The sequence below is a fragment of the Sapajus apella genome, unplaced genomic scaffold (genome assembly GCF_009761245.1).
Source record: "Sapajus apella isolate SASKATOON/1434 unplaced genomic scaffold, GSC_monkey_1.0 scaffold182, whole genome shotgun sequence".
NCBI lineage: Eukaryota > Metazoa > Chordata > Mammalia > Primates > Cebidae > Sapajus > Sapajus apella.
In genome coordinates, this window is record NW_022437122.1 from 410,158 (window position 1) to 427,108 (window position 16,951).

Below are 16,951 nucleotides of genomic sequence, written 5' to 3' on the forward strand. Positions count from 1 at the left end.
AGAACAGGGCTGCTTCTGGGGCTAGCTGTGTGGCTGTGGGCTTTGGGCTACATGAGCTAACGTCCTGCTGGGGTCTTGGCATGCTTCCTGCTGCCTCTAGTCTCTCCACAGCTGTAGGATGGGGTGCTCCTGGTGTGGGCCTGAGTGCATGGCCTCAGCCCCTGGGACTCGGACTGGAGGAGATGCCTCCTCAGGCTGCCAGTACCTCAGCCAGGGCTCTGCCTTCTCCTGCACAGTGGCCCATGTCCAGGGCTGCGATAGCACAGTGAGGCTGGCTACAGCATCTCACTGTGGTGTGGTGCCCAGGCTGGTTTCCCCGTGGGGTTCCTGCAAGCTGGCTGCACCATCACCCTAGCTGCTGTGAAGTGGCCACCTGTGTCCCTACCTGGCCCACACTCTGGCTTGTCTCTGGTCACATCCCTGACTTGGACACAGAAGCCTCTGCTGTGAGCAGATCTAATGGGGTCGATGAGCTCTGTGCTTCCTGGAGGATCTTTCATGGCTCTCCATGACTGTGTGGTGCCCAGAGGTACATTTTCAAATTGAATTGCCACAAGTTTGCTGTGAATTACGTTCGGATAATTACCAGCACACCTGTCCTGTGACTTCAGGTGCACCGTTTCTCTGCTGATGTAATACAGCTGCCCCTTCACACATTCATTGCAGACAGCCAGTGCTGAGATGCCGCACAGGCTGTGTACAGCATGCAAGCTGGGTAGTGGGGTGGCGGCTGCAGCCCAAGAACATCTTTTTGGAGGCACCCGGCTGGCCCCTTGGTGGGAGGGCTGAGGTTTTGAGAGGACAGAAGATGGTTTCAAGGGAGGATGAGAATGAACTGTGGGAATCTCATGCACAAATGGGGATGAGGAAGGTTCTGGGGCAGCTGTGCTGGCTCTGACCGTGCAGGGAGTTACCTCTGTCCTGGTGCTGAAGTCTAGGCCAACCGCACGGATAGGAGGGCATTTGGGTGGCCTGGTTTAGATGTGGTGACAGCCTCAGGAAGGGCAAGAGAATGAGGCGCTCTCATTCCTTCCATGAATGTGGTTATGCTTGCTGGGTGCTGGGGGAAGAGGGTACAAGGGATTGGGGAGCCGTGTCAGGAGGCCAAGTGCTGCAGCGACAGCTGAGTGGCAGAGGGGATATCAGAGCTGGGTCAGCGCTGATTCCAACACAGGCGGTGCAGCCTGGGGAGGGGCCCAGGATTCTACGAGAGGTACATTTTCATGAGAGTACATTTGAAAATGTACCTCCAGGAAGCACAGAGCTCATGTAACACAGAGCTCCAGGATTCTACAAGAGCAGTGTTGCTGCCTCCACAAGCCATTGTGGCCTCCTTGCCTATCTTGGGTTCTGTCCTAAGGTGGCAGCGCCCAGAACCTGCCTTGGGCCCTGTCTAGCTGCTTCTGAGACAGGTGAGTAGGAGGAGCCTTCCAGGACTCCGACTCCTGCCTGTCCCCCACCCTCACCCACCTCCTGCAGGGTGGTTGTGGACACAGCTGCCCCCTCAGCCTACAGCTCCTGCATCTGTCACCACTCGAGTCCCTGTCCCTGGCATTTGGCTAAACTCCAGGGCTGTGTTCCTGCATCAGTTCATAGCAGAGGCCCCTTGGCCCCAGCGCTTTCACCTCTGCTTCTGCGTCTTTTACATTTTTTTCATTGTGAAACACCCCACCCGTGAAATAGAGCATTCAAGTAGAAGAAGGGACACGACCTGTGCTCAGCTAAAGCACAGCCATAAGCAGCACCCACCCCACTCAGCTAAGAACAGGGAAGACAGTGCCTCAGGAGCTGCCTAATGGCAGCTGGAAACTGCATGCTCCCACCTTGGGGCTCGCTCCCTGGGAACAGGTTGTGTACCCCAGCAGGTCAACACTGGGTCCCCATGGAGCCTTTCCAGGTTCTAACCTCACATTCCTCCGTCCCGCTCATTTTAGACACCAGAGTCTGTCATTGGCCTCCCTAGGGTCCTGACACCAGCCCCTGCCATGGGCCCTAGGAGGGGCCCTGCCGTGATGCAGGGGAAACAACATGACGTTGGTATCTGCTGAGGCTAAAGAGAAGCTGGAAACTGGCTCTGAGACTGCTCCTGTTCCTAAAATCTGAGATTAGGCCAGGTGCAGTTGCTTACGCCTGTCATCCCAGCACTTTGGGAGGCTGAGGGAGGAGGATCACTTGAGCTTGGGAGACTTCCATGAGCCATGATCCCGCCACATGGCTGCCATGAGCCATGATCCCGATTTCCAGCCTGAGTGGCAGAGCGAGACCCCGTCTCGAGCATCCAAAAATCCCTGAGATTAGCAAGTGTTAGGTGTTAGAGATGTTCTGGAATCCAGGTGAGACTTCCTTCTGGAAGTACCCCAAGGGTAGGGGAGAATGTGGATGGGTCAGAGCTCTCCTCCTTCCCCCGAAGTCACCTCTCAGCAAGTTCCACGGGGTGGGCAGAAGGGGCTGGATAGAGTTCCCCAGGGAGAGGCAGAGGGAATAGCAGCTCTGTGGGGCCGCAGCCAGCTTCGATCTGGAAGGGACTCCGGGAGTCGGCCCCCAGTGGGATTCCTGACCAGCCCTTCCCTCCATCTTCATACTTTCCTGATAATGCGATGCACCTGTGTGGCACTCACCATGGCTAAATGTTTTCCTGTTTGGGGAAAACAATAGAAGAAACGCCTTAGAGAGGAAGGCTGGGGGTGGGGCTGCAGGCTTCGGCGCCAGCAGGAAATAAAAACAGCAGCAGGAGGATGTGGCCTCGGCAGCCTCTGGTCACATATCTGGGCTGAAGTGGGCAAGGGTGGGGCTGTGCCCTGGGTGTGACCCTGAGGCCACCTGGGGCCTTAGGTATGGTCTCACCCACGTGCTCACCAGGAGCAGAGGCCCAGGCCAAGCAGGTCTGGCCGGGTGTACATACCTGCCCCCAGGTGCCAGTGACAAGGACACCTGCCTCAGCCTCTCTGTGAGATCCCCCAGGGTTGGAGTCCATTCTCCGAGACTCTGGAAAAAGTCCACTGTGGACTCTGAGGCCAGAAGAGGATCTGGCACATGGTTTTTCCCCCTTCCCAGCTGGGCTGGCCTGCTGCCGAGTGGCCTTGGGGCTGGTTTGGGGCCAGCAGGAGACCCTGAGTGTGGGAAGGTCCCACTGACTGAGTCGTCAGCCTCTGTTCCACCTCACCAACCCCTCCCGCCCCACTCAAGTCTCTCCTGAGTCAGGGGAGACTGACTGGGGCTGTTTTTGTTAAGGAATGTCATTCTGTGGAAAAGAATTATCTTTTGAAACAAAGATTTTTCAATAATTACAAGCTTACTGAAAAATTGCAAGGACACTACAAAGAACCATTTATTTTCCATGAACCATTTGAGACTAAGCGGCTGACCTGATTCCCCTGCAGCCCTGAATACTTTCATGTCTGCTTCCTGAAACTAGGGCACTTTCTTCATCCGGAAGAACCGTCAATCCTTGGGCCTATCCTCCTAGCCTCGGGCCGCTCAGGTCCCCAGTTGTCCCAGTGACACCATCATGAGTCCTCTGGGCCCCTTCCATGCCTGACTCCCATGTCTTGTCCTTAGGAACGCGCTCAGGCATCCCTCTGTGGGTGGGTCACAGTCAGGTCGTGCATCTCCACGCGAATCTCGTGAAAGGGGCTGAGTTTGCATTGTCCCCCAGGGTGCACGGCTTCACCTGCCAGTTAGGCAGAGGCTGGCTCTGAGCTTGGTGCAGGGCGCCTGTGGCTTCTCCAAGTGGAGCTCCTCTCACCTTTCGCAACTGTGCACGTCTCACGGAGAACGCTCGGACACTAAATATCCTGTTTTTCGCCAAGCTTTCCACTTATTTCTGTACCTCTCTGTGGCTCATGGTTTTCTGTTCTACTCCACGGATGAGTTGTCCCATTGACGCCTAGTGAGTCACTCAAAACGCCCTGGCCCCAGCCTTGGAGGTCAGGGATCAGGTGCCTCGGCTCAGGGGCCCCAGTGAGGTGGGGTCGGGTGTTGGCCAGGACTACAGTCTCAGACCCTGCCTCAGAACTCAGTTCCCTGCCAGGGGGGACTCTGCATAGGGTCATTTGTCACATGGCTTCCCTAGAGCAGATGATCCACAAGAGAGGGAGGGAAAGAGACAGGGTGGGGGAGCCATAGAGGAGAAACGGAGGGAGAAATGAAGGTGCAGAGACCACACCTACCTGCTGCCCCCCCAACCCCACTGCCTGACACCAGCAGTGACATCTCATCCCTCCTGCCACCCCCATATGCAAAATGCATGTCAGAGTCTGTGGACATGTCCTTCAAACCATCATTGTGTCACTGTTTATTTTGATGCTCAAAATGCCCCAGATTTGCCAGCGAGAGGCCCTCAGCACTGGCTCCCGTGCCGTTTTGCACGTCCCTGTCACTCTGAGCACGTCCTCACTGTCGAGCTGATCCTGTCCTTCTCCTGCCCAGCCTTGAGCTGCACTTCTTAGAGTCACGCTGCGTTCCTGTCCTGGCCGAGCTCCACATGTACCTTGCTGTGGGTGTCGTTGCTCCCAGGCCCTCCTGGTGAACTCAGTTCACAGGTACACACGTGTCTGTGCGTTTATACCACGCAGGTGCCGCGAGCCTCCCTGTGCAGTCTGCATCTGTGTTTATTCATGCCTGCTGTGCGCTTCATACCAACAGCTCCAGTTCCCGCCCAGTGAAAAGGTTCCTGTTGGAAATGTCTGCCTCTCCACACCTGAGGAGCCTGGCATCCACTCTTCCTAATGTATTTTCTTGTTTGGTCACTTTTGTGGGGTCGCCGACCTCCAGTGGTGCTTCCTCTCCCCCACAGCTACGACTCCTTCTGTGCCCGTCCCTGCCCGAAGCCAGGGCGCCCTCCTGCATGGGCACTTCCACCCTACTGTGGAGGCCTGGCTGGTCCAGCCTGACTTAGCGCCCTTAGGACTGAGGTGATCAGGGAGCGGAAGCGCAGGTGGCTTTGGAATCATCCTTCTCCCGTGTTTTCATGTATTTGCGGTCACTACAACTGCAACCTAGCATGAGCAGCCCTTCAAAAGGGATCTCTTTCATCAGAAGAAGAAAGCTGGTTATTCCATGAATATTCTCAGTGAGCTCATGATGTTTCCTGGAGACCTTGGGGCTCTTTTACAAATGCTCTCAAAGGCTCTGCTTGGTAAATCAGTCTTAGAATTTGCCAGGCATGAGTGCGTACTTAACTGGCCCGTAATTACAAAATACATGTCTTTCCTCCATCCATAACTCAGGTGTGGCCCAGTTCCCCATCTTTGGGCAGCCCCAGACTCACAGATGTTTCAGAGGATGCCAAGGAAAATGTTCCCCGAAGTTCCTTGTCCCCACTTCCGAGCATGGAGACAAGCAGGAGCCCCTGCCCGTGCTGCCAGCCCTGGGGGTGCCAGGAGCTCGGAGAGCCCCAGGGTCCACCCAAGGGTCTGCTCTGTTTGGCTCTTGCCGTGGACTCTGTGGGAGGCAGGTCAGGCCTTCGTGGTGGTGGTCTTCCTTTGCCTTGCCTGGCAAACCCCTGCTATGCCATCTCTGAGTGGGCTCCATGGATTTTACAGTGGGATGATGAATGTGACCCGAGTGGATGAGCCAGTGATGGGAAAGCACTTTAGATAAGGGATGTGAGCCACCGTGGTCTGATCCCAGCGATGCTGACAACATGACTGCCTTTGCAGATTGAGTCTGGATTCTTCCACGAGAGTGACGTCAAGATCGTGGCCAAGTCCATCCGTGACCGTGTGGCTTTGATCCAGTGGCGGCGGGAGAGGATCTGGCCTGCGTTGCAGCCCAAGGAGCAGCAGGATGTGGGCAGCCCAGACAAGGCTAGGGGTCCGCCGGTGCCCCTGCAGGTCCAGGTGACCTACCATGCACAGGCCGGGCAGCCTGGGCCACCAGAACCTGAGGAGCTGGAGGCCGACCAGCACCTCCTCCCACCCACGTTGCCGACCAGCGCCACCTCCCTGGCCTGTGAGTGCTCAGGGGTAGGGTGGCCATGGACGCCCCTCCCACCTACCCTGCAAAAACCAGCTATTGGGCAAAGAAAAATGAAGTCCTCTCCTTTATTGGAGTGCTTTGTGAGGAAGGGGGTCAGCATAGCATCCCCTTGGAGGAGACATGGTGCAGCTCTGAGCTGTCCTTACATAGCGTGGGTGATTGCTTTTAGATGTAGGTGGTTCCCGGCAGTCCTGGCCGGGTGCCTGGGTCCCATGACAGGCTCGCCTTCTGCCAGCACCCTTGGTGCCAGGGCATGTCATGAACTTCACAAGAGAGCAACTTCCAAGGTGGTGGGGCCAGCAGACCTAAGCACTGGGATATGCAGGGCCTGATTCTGTGACCAGCCTGGGGCCTGTCCCCAAAGCCCACCAGACAGGTTGTGGACTCTATCTAGGTATGGGTGAGCCTTGTTTCAGGGACGGGACTGGGGCTTTCTCAGCATTTCCCAGTGATCTGTAACCAGAAGGGGATTAAGGCTCACTAAAGTCCATGTTCTCAGGACAGATGGGGACAAATGAGCCCTGTGCCAGCAGGCTCCGATGGAGCCAGTTCCATCCCACACTCTGCTATGGATCTGTGGACTTGGGGCAGGTTCCTTATCCTGCCTGAGAATGACAGTTCTGGCCCCTTGTGGGGAATGTGAAGTCCAGGTGAGGTGCCAGCAGCAGCTGCCTGGTGGGGCATCTGTCCTGGGGACAGAGTGTGCTGTTTGCTGGCTTGGCTTGTGAGTTGTCATTGGAATCTCCCATCCCCAGTCGTGTCTCCCTCCGAAGGCAGAACCTTTCAGACCTTTTGTACATTTTCAGCAAGGTGTTACTGATGAATTGGCAGGAATCACTATGGATTAAGCTTTATCTAAGACCATTTAGGGAGAATCTAGTATCTTCTGCACATATAGGCAGAAAAGTTCCTGCCTGTGCCCTCAACATCTTAAGAATTCAGCAGTGAGCTGAGGACAGAGGAACGAACATGGCTTTGTTCATTCTGTGAATAACCATGAGATAGAATGACAAAGCCAAGGGACCTGTCCGGGCCGATATTTCAGATCATTCATGTGCAAAGACTGAAATAGTCTGTTTAATTTATTTAATATGCACATCCTTCATTTATCATTGAAATGACCACTTCTTCAAAGTAGGCTATTTAAATTCAAACACGCCGTCATCATGTCGAGATGGTTTGCCTATTTATGTCACAAACCTGCACAGGTTTGCTTTGGAGAATAAAATTGGTACATTATTGCTCCATTTTCTGACACATCTAAAAAATTAAAGAGCACAGACTTTTTGTAAGAAAAAATTCTCTACATCTGACACAGCACTACACACTTTTAAATTGTTAATTGCTGGTTAAACAGTTTCTAGGATGGGAGTTTAAAAATCTCCTTTTTTTGAACTTTGGGGAGACAGTTTGGGGATCTAGAAACATGTTTAGCTTGTGGTCAGATAGAATTCAGGTTTGATCCACTATGGGAAAATCAGATGGAGCCATTGACCATCTGATGCTTGCAATTCAAGTGTGGGTTCTCTCTGCAGACAGGTCCACTTCCAGGCCGGCTGAGAAGGATTCTGTGTGCTTTGTGCAGAGGCCATGGCCACGCTTCTCAAAAACACTTTTATTCATTGATTGCAGTTTCTTTATAAAGTAGGTAACATCGCCACATGGTATGAAATTCAAAAAGGCCAGGAGGTAGCAAATCACTTCATTGTCGTCCCTACAGGCAAGAGATGCTACCAATCCCTTAACTGTCCTTCTAGAAATAGTGGACACATATAGCCTACCACACATGTGAACATACATAGGCACACATAGAACACACACAAATACATAGGCATACCCACACATGCCCACACATGTGGACACACACATATGTGTACACACATGCACACCGACCTGCATGCCCCACATGTGGGTATACAAATACCCACCCTACATGCACATGACATGTGTATGTACACACATGTGAACACCCCACACAAATGTGAACACATTCACATGCACACACAGGCACACGTGTAGGCACTCATACACGAATATGTACATGCACACTCCCATTCACACATGCATGCATGTGTACATCCCTGCATCCCCCTCTGTTTCATAATGGATAGTACCCCATACAGCCTTCTGCACCTTGCTCTGGGAGGTGCCGGGTAAGAGCGGGAACCCCATAATCCAAGAAGAACCTGGTCTACATAGCAAGATGGGCAAACAGACACACATTAGCATGTCGGAAGATGCAGCAGTATGTCAGTTTTCACAGTTTTCCCTTGTTGTGTTTTCTCGAACTGCCCACCAAGGGTCCTGACCAAGCGGAGGTTTTCTTGGTGACTCCATTTAAGCAGCTGATGACTGTGGTAGCACATTTGCCAATAGGTTTAAAAATGTCTTCCAAAATGTTTAATTGTGTAAGTAATGAACACATTTACTTTTGTGTGTGTGTGTGTGTGTGTGTGACAGAGTCTTGCTCTATGGCTGAGGCTGGAATGCAATGGCGCAATCTCAGCTCACTGCAACCTCCACCTCCTGGGTTCAAGCGATTCTCCTGCATCAGCCTCCCTACTAGCTGAGACTACAGGCATGCGCCACCACGCCCATCTAATTTTTATGTTTTTAGTAGAAATGGGGTTTCGCCCTGTTGGCCTGGCTGGTCTCAAACTCCTGACCTCAAGTAATGTGCCCGTCTCAGCCTCCCAAAGTGGTGGGATTACAGTCATGAACCACCGTGCCCCACCCATATTCACTTTATTTTTAATTTTTAAATTTTTATTTGAGATGGAGTCTCACTCTGTCACCCAGACTGGAGTACACTGGCACAATCTCGGCTCATTGCAACCTCCACCTTCCAGGTTCAAGCGATTCTCCTGCCTCAGCCCCCCAAGTGGCTGGGACTACAGGTGCGTGCCACCACGCCCAGCCAATTTTTTTTTTTGTATTTTTAGTAATGATGGGGTTTCACTATGTTGGCCAGGCTAGTCTCAAACCCCTGACTTCGTGATCCGCCTGCCTCGGCCCTCCAAAGTGCTGGGATTACAGGCATGAGCCACCATGCCCAGCACATATTCACTTTAAATATGCAAAATGTGGGCCAGGCATGGTGGCTTCTTTTGGGAGTGAGAGGTGGGTGGGTCACTTGAGCCCAGGGGTTCGAAACCAGTCTGGGCAACATGGTGGAACTCCATCTCTACAAAAGGCAGAAAAATTATCCAGGTGTGGTCGTGTATGCCTGTAGTCCTAGCTATGTGAGAGGTCAAGGCTGTAGTGAGCCGTGATCACACCACTAGACTCCAGTCCAGATGACAGTGAGACCCTGTCCCCCTCAAAAAAAAAAAAAAAAGTAAAATGCTACACATATGGTTAGAATAGCTCCACTTGAAATTCATCAGGTCCATACACATGTCCCCGTCCTCCCTGTCCTCTCCCCTCCCATCTCTAAGTGGAAATGACTGCTTGGCTCATTAAAAATCAGAGCTGCTTGTCTAATTGGTTTTGCACAATAAAACCTCAGCATTTCTTATGTCTTCTTCGGTTACCATAGGTTCTATCCATTCCTGGGAAAAGTTATTTTAACGCCAAGCCAACAAGATTTCTTCTTTGTTTACATTATAAATGGACACAATATTCCGAAATGCAGCCCCTCTCGAAAATAGCTTGGCGTTTGTAAGTGGTAAATTCTGAAGTTTCTGTAGCTTTTGGAATCTGGAAGCAGTAAACCCAAAGTACCATTTCAGATAGGTTTTCGTTTTCCCCTCTGCTGGCATGGCCCCACAGGCGAAGATGTTCCCAGGCACACCATAGTGTGAGAAGCCTGTGGGCTCTGGGGTCCTGTCTGTGCCCCCATGGGCAGGTGGGTCTGTTTGGGTTTGATCGGGGCCAGGCCAGCCTGAGCCATGTGAGGCCTCTGGGGAGCTCAGGCCATGGACGCTTGGTGCTACCCCTGCCACTGCATCCACTGCACGGGGAAATGGCGGGTGCATTCCCCTCTCGAGACCTCCCTGTGGGTGTTCGGGGCACCTTGACCCCATTTTCCAACCAAGTTAGACCTGGTCCCTTGACCTCAGTCTCCCCAGGTTGGGTCCTTTGCCGTGGTATGTGAAGGTGGTCAGAGTCCTGAGACACCCTCCCCTCTTAGAAAACACTGTGGATTATTTATCTCCACAGTGAAGACATCAGCTTTTTCTTAACTCAGACATTCCTTTGGCCTCCCAAGTCCCTTGTGCCTTTAAGAGCTGGAATGTGTGCCTGCTACCCAGGCCATGGCAGGCTGGTTGTGGGTACCTGCCTTGTGGGAGGATTGGCAAGATGTGCCCGCCCTGACATCACGCTGGCCAGACATGGGCAGTGTTGGGGTGGGGCACAGTGACAGCCTCCCCAGTGTGGTTCTGTAGCAGTTGATTGTTCAAACAATATGCACAGGTTATTAAGGTGATCTGGAGAAACAAGCCTTTATTTTGCAGAAGAAAATATGCAGATGAGCCAAAGTCTGTTCATGTGGCATTTGGAGATGTCCACTCTAAGTCCTGCTTTTGTCCTCCGCAGCGGACAGCACCTTCGACAGCGGCCAGGGCTCCACCGTGTACTCGGACTCACAGAGCAGCCAGCAGAGCGTGGTGCTTGGCTCCCTTGCCGACGCAGCGCCGCCCCCCGCCCAGTGTGTGTGCAGCCCCCCTGTGAGCGAGGGGCCCGTCCTGCCGCAGAGCCTGCCCTCACTGGGGGCCTTCCAGCAGCCTATGGCTGCGGTGAGTCAGAGCGCCACTCCCACCCAATTCCCCATCCCCACTACCTGGTCTGAGAGCTCTGAAGTCTGTGATGGGCTGTCCAGGTTGTGCTGCACTGTGGTCAGCATTAAAAGTGGCCTGTGGTCAGCTTCCAGCCACACTTCCCCTGGGAGACATTCAAAACTCAGGCCCAGAGGAAAGCCCTGTCTTTCCTGCCAACTGCAGAACTGCTGGCTGGGTAGCCTTGACGGTCCCATAAAGACCTACTAGATGGGAAAGACACCCTACTGGAAAACAGACCTGGAGACACCCAGAGGTTGGAAGACTGTGATAGAGCTGAGTGGTCACCCCTGGGGGGCAGGCACAGTGATAATGGTGACAAGCCATGGCCACAGTCATACCGATTGACTGTGCCCTGGGCCTGGCACATTATCTCAGACTGTTCCAGAGATCACAGAAAAGCATCATTTGTAAGAAGGAAACCTGAAATTCTATCTCACTGCCCAGCCTTCTGAGGGGCTCCTGGCACTTCTCTCCCCAACACTGTGTAGCGGTTAAAGTCAGAGCTGTGAAAATGGGGTGGGGATGAGGGGAACACTTTCAGGGACAATGTATGGTGAAGGAGTGACGGAGCCTCCGGCTGTGGGGACGCCTGTGGCATGATTCCCACGGGAAAGACTAAGATGAGTGGGGTCACATTGGGTATTTTTTTTTTTATTTTTAAAAAACACTTTAGAAAGCAAAACAATTGCTCTTCACAGTCCCAAGTGCCCAGCCACAGAGAGGTTGCCCATGAGCCCAGGTAGTAGATTGGTACCCTCAAAGGGTGGTTTGTTTGTTTATATGAGACAGAGTCTCGCTCTGTCACCCAGGCTGGAGTGCAGTGGTGTGATCTCGGCTCACTGTAACCTCCGCCTCCCGGTTCAAGCGATTCTCCTGCCTTGGCCTCCTGAGCAACTAGGATTACAGGTGTGTACCACCATGCCCGACTAATTTCTGGATTTTTAGTAGGGACGAGGTTTCACCATGTTGGCCAGGCTGGTCTCAAACTCCTGACCTCAGGTGATCCTCCCTCCTCAGCCTCTCAAAGTGCTGGGATTACAGGTGTGAGCCACTGCACGCAGCCTCAGAGGGTGGTTTATGGGGTGACCTATCTCACCTTCTGTGTGAGCTGGGAAGCCTAAGCAGGGATACCACAGGTACAACCACTGTGTACTCTGGGCCAAGCTCTTCCCCTAGCGGGCAGCTCCTGCCTGGTGCTTTGGCCATGCGGGTTGTCACTTGTACACTCAGTGCTGTGGCCCGTCTTCTTGATGCCGGCTGAACGTGGCACATGGGCTGTTCTGGCCTCCTCTGTCCCACTGGCTGCCCTGCTGTATGCTTGCATGTGGGATCGTTCTTCCCAGGCCTGCTCAGTTGGAAGGGTCCAGAAAGGCCCTTTGAAAAAGCAGTTGAAGCTGTTTGCCGAGTCTGCCTTTGCTGACTGCAGCCCCAGAACTCATTTGCAGTTTTCTTCATTTCATAAAATGAAGTGAAGTAAAATTTTAAACAGCAGAAAGATCTCATTTAAGAAAAGGCAAGCCTGGGCCGGGCGCGGTGGCTCACACCTGTAATCCCAGCACTTTGGGAGGCCGAGGTCAAGAGATCAAGACCATCCTGGCCAACATGGTGAAACCCCATCTCTACTAAAAATACAAACATTAACTGGGCATGGTGGTGTGTGCCTGTAGTCCCTGCTACTCGGGAGGCTGAGGCAGGAGAATTGCTTGAACCCAGGAAGCAAAGGTTGCAGTGAACTGAGATCATGCCACTGCACTCCAGCCTGGCACCTGGCGACAAAGCGAGACTCTTGTCTCAAAAAAAAAATGAAAAAGCAAGCTGGATGTAGTGGCTCATGCCTGTAACCCCAGCATTTTGGGAGGCTGAGGCAGGAAGGTCACTTCAGCCAGGAGTTCCAGGCAAGCCTGGGCAAAAAAGCAAGTCTATGTCTCTATAAAGAAAAGAAAAGGCTCCTAGCTGCTCCGGAGTGGTGGCTCTTGGCTTTGAGGATGGGCTGAACTGGGGCTGGACTGGAATGTTCTGCTTTGCTCTCATCCCTCCTCAGCCTAGGTTAGGGCTTCCCATGCCGTGTGATGCCACACGAGGCACTCCTGGTCTGGACTCCCACTGGGCCTGGGCTCCCTCTCCTGTGTCCTCAGTGATGCTGCTGGTCTCAGCATCAGCATGGAAGCCAGGAGACCTGAGGGACATTGCAGGTACAGTCACCTTGGACCAGGGGCCCGACTCTCATCTTCCTACCTAGTGACGCAAAGACACCTTACTCAAAAAGGATAGGCATGGAAGGGGTCCTCAGGTATGCTGAGGGCTCTCCCCACCCCTCCATACCTTTCCTGGGAGGGTTGCCATGGCGATGTGTCCGTGGCACCCAGTAAAGGAGGAGAAACAGACAAGGAGGAACAGCTGCCATGGGGTTGCCAGGCTGCCCTGGCGGTTGTTGGGAGCACCAGGCCACTTGTTCCCAGGCCACTAGGCCCTGCTCAAGCTCTAGGGCTATGCACAGTGCCCGGAGCTGGTAGACAGATATGGTCCGGCCCAGTCAGGCCCATTCTTCCACTCCCTGGCTTCAGGTGAATCCAGAAGCCCGGCTCAATTCCGCATATACTTGCTCTAACCACTCACCCCATGCTGCCTTTCATAAAGTATGCACAGCGAGAGACAAGTGAGGGGGGCGGTTTTGGGCATGCTGTCACTCACATGATCCAGAGAATCCCACGGGGGAGAACGTTCATGGCAGGGTGGAAGAACCGTGATTCTCTGTAGCCCCGCCTGCTCCTCACATTGCCGTTGTTTTGAAGTAAATCCCAGACAGCGAGACAATGCCTCTGTAAATGATTCAGCCCCTGGCTCCGCACAATATGGACTCAGAACACAAAGCCCAATCCCATTATTACACCAACAAAATTAACAAATTCGCAGCAATTCCTTAATGGTGGCAAATTTCCCATTCTGAGAGCTTAGATTTCCCATTCCTTTGTGGTCTGTGTTCATTCTGCTGCTGGAGCGCTCACATGCTGCTGTTCTCGGGCCTGTTTCTCTCCATATCATCTATGAGTTATGTATATATTTTCATCTTACACAGTCACAGTCATATGGACCGTGAGCGTCCCCATTTTTTTTTTTTTTTTCTTTTTTTTGAGACAGAGTCTCACTCTGTCGCCAGGCGCCAGGCTGGAGTGCAGTGGCACGATCTCGGCTCACTGCAACCTCTGCCTCCTGGGTTCTAGCAGTTCTCCTGCCTCAGCCTCCTGAGTAGCTGGGACTACAGGCCCACGCCACCACACCCAGCTAATTTTTGTATTTTTAGTAGAGACGGGGTTTCACTGTGTTGGCCAGGGTGGTCTCGATCTCTTGACTTCGTGATCCGCCCACTTCAGCCTCCCAAAGTGCTGGGATTACAGGCCTGAGCCACCGTGCCTGGCCGAGCTTCCCCATTTTAATGTCATCGGGAGCCTCTCCACGGTTCTGTGAAGCCTCTGTGCTGGCCTTTTTTGTGGTTGTTCAGTGTTCTGTCGAGGGCTGATGTGCCTGGCGCCCTGGGCTGGGAGCTGTGCTGTTGCTGGCCCTTCACGGTTGTGAATGATGCCCAGGGCCCCTCACTGTTTCGGCTGTCATGTTCGTGGGAGGAGGGACGCTGGAGGGGGCCAGGCACAGGGATGACATGAGGCTACTTTGCCCCTGCCCAGGAGCATGGGCCTGGTGGCTTAGAGCCGCTGCTGAGTGTGGCCCTGTGGCTCTCTCTGCAGCCTGGCCTGCCGGTGGGCTCCGTCCCGCCCCCCGCCTGCCCTCCGCCCCTCCAGCAGCACTTCCCAGATCCAGCCATCAGCTTTGCTCCTGTGCTGCCGCCGCCCAGCACCCCCGTGCCCACGGGCCCAGGCCAGCCAGCGCCCCCCGGCCAGCAGGTGAGTATGGCGCCTCCTGTGGCCACTGTCCGTCCAGGCAGGCAGTCAGCTGGTCCCTGGGCCCAGGTCTGTGAGTGCCTCCCACAGGCCCCTTCACTCATATCCTCTGTGGTTCCCCCAGGTCTTTGGTGTGGCTGAGGGATGGCGGTGGCTCTCACGTGAGCGTGTGTGTGTGTGCATTTGCATGCGTGCATAGTGTTTGCAGTACCCTGCACATGGAGGGCTCTGCTTATTCAGAATGTCTCTGTAAGATTTGCTGTGCCCACGGCTCCAGGCTGGCTGGAGTTTGGTGGTCTGTGTGTCTGAATGTGTATACATGTGACTGTGCAAGTGTGTGTGCAGGCATATATGAATGTGAGCATGTGTGGGTACATGTGAGGGTGAGGGTTGATAGCCTGTCATGTCTAACCAGTGGGGTACTAACTCGTCTGGGCAGATTGGTGGTCTAAGGGGAGCTGCTTTCTCTCTCTCCAGCCTCCTCCACTGGCCCAATCGACACCCCTGCCACAGGTCCTGGCTCCACAGCCCGTGGGCCCCCTCCAGCCAGTGCCCACTCTTCTGCCGCAGTACCTGGCTCCAGCCTCCCAGGTGGGGGCCCCCGCTCAGCTGAAGCCCCTCCAGATGCCGCAGGCACCCCTGCAGGCGCTTGCTCAAGTTCCTCCGCAGGTACTTCTAGGTTGACAGCTGCCGTCAATGGTGGCGCAAGTTTGCCAGACCCTAGCTGGTGCACCAGGACACCCACAGGGGCTTGTCTGTGCACGTGACCTGTGACCCGGGGTGGGACTGGCCAGGGAGTTGGGGCTGGGCCAGTGAGTCCGGGGTGGGCAGCGTGGGCTTTGTGCACAGTCATATGCACCAGGAATGTTCCAGGGACCCACACAACGGGCCACTTGTCCTTTTTCCCCTGCTCACAATACTGGACCCATGAGTGTCAGCCTCCCTTGGTGGCTGGCTGGGCTGCTGCTGTCTCCTGCCCTCCAGCCTCACCTTCTCTCCCAACCTGGCAGGCCACTCTTGGTCCTTCCAGGCCATCACACCTTCTGGGCTGTGAGTGGTGGATGGGGTCCTTCAGGGAGGGTGGGCAGACCAGCACCCCATCACCCGGCACCCTACCAGCAATGTGCCTGTCTGCTCTCAGTGTACCCATGTGCCCAGGCTCATCCAGGAAGGAAAAAGTTTTTTAGTTCAAGGTCATGGACAGTAGTCTCGAGGTGGTTGCTGGGCTGGCACAGAAAGCGTGTGGGTTTGCCGTGGAGGAGCGTTCTTCTGTGGAGCTCCCTGGGGTCATGTGGCATGTAGCTCTTGGAGTTCCAGGGCCAGCCAGTGGCATTGCTAACTCTCTGGGGACACTATCAGACCCAGCCACACGCAACCGGTGCAGAATGTAGCCGGGGCCAGGATACCATTGCCCAGGTAAATGGCATGGAGGATTCTAGGTATTTCAGAGGCCTTTGGTGACCCCAATGGACTGATCAGTGGTAAGACTGGAAGTGTGCTTCACTCTGAAGATGGGGCAAGCAAGTGCTCCTGCGATTTACGAGCGCCACCTAGAAGATGTTGTCTCACCTACCGCTCATGCCCAGATGTCACCATAGGATGTTAGGTGGCTTCAAGGTCTAGTGCAATCGTCATCTTGCTTGTTCAGACAGAAGTCCATGTGCATTTTTACTGCCTCTTGATTGCATGGAGGTGTAGGCCGGGGACACACACCAGCATGGACCAGAAGGCTGTCAAAGACGGAAGTGCTGAATCCACGTGGCCTGGCGTCAGCTGCCCCTGGAAGGCACATGCATTGCTGAGAAGATGCGGACGAGGTTTCGGAGTTCCTGCTGCGGGAAGGCTGGACAAGATAGGGGTGTCGCTTGAGCCAGCCAAGGTGGCGCAAAGATTTTCTTTCACTGAGAACCCTCTAAGAAGTTAGATTTCAACTTGAATTTGTACATGTTGCGGTATCAGGCTAAGGTGATTGCAGATGCTCAGGGCCAGTCTGGTGGCTCTGACAGTCCCAGCCCTTCCAAATGAAAATGCTCCAGGGCTCTGAAGTCACTTCTCCATGACTTGTGATCGCTGCCCGACTCCCTCGGAGCCCCAGCATGGCTGTCATGAGTGTGGACGCAGGAAGGCCTCCCTGTGCTGGGCTGGGGTGATCTAGCAGGTCGTTTCCAGCCTGCCAACTTTCCTTTTCTATTTCAAGAACTTTACATGATTGGGATTCCTGCTTCTGTTGGGTTTATGTTTGGGTTCCCTTCAACAGCAGCTACACAAAGGTGTCTCAGAGGAAGAGGGCCGTGCTTT

At 54.0% G+C, this 16,951-nt stretch overlaps 1 protein-coding gene across 11 annotated transcripts in view; it reads left to right on the forward strand.

Moving 5' to 3' along the window:
• Nucleotides 1-16,951, forward strand: part of WNK2 (WNK lysine deficient protein kinase 2) — a 136,361-nt gene that overhangs the window by 59,474 nt on the left and 59,936 nt on the right. For all 11 annotated transcript variants that reach the window (XM_032268486.1, XM_032268491.1, XM_032268492.1 and 8 more), the window contains exons 7-10: nucleotides 5,661-5,952; nucleotides 10,519-10,718; nucleotides 14,501-14,656; nucleotides 15,131-15,322. In XM_032268486.1, the coding sequence (XP_032124377.1) occupies nucleotides 5,661-5,952; nucleotides 10,519-10,718; nucleotides 14,501-14,656; nucleotides 15,131-15,322 (840 nt within the window). The remainder of the gene's footprint in view (nucleotides 1-5,660; nucleotides 5,953-10,518; nucleotides 10,719-14,500; nucleotides 14,657-15,130; nucleotides 15,323-16,951) is intronic.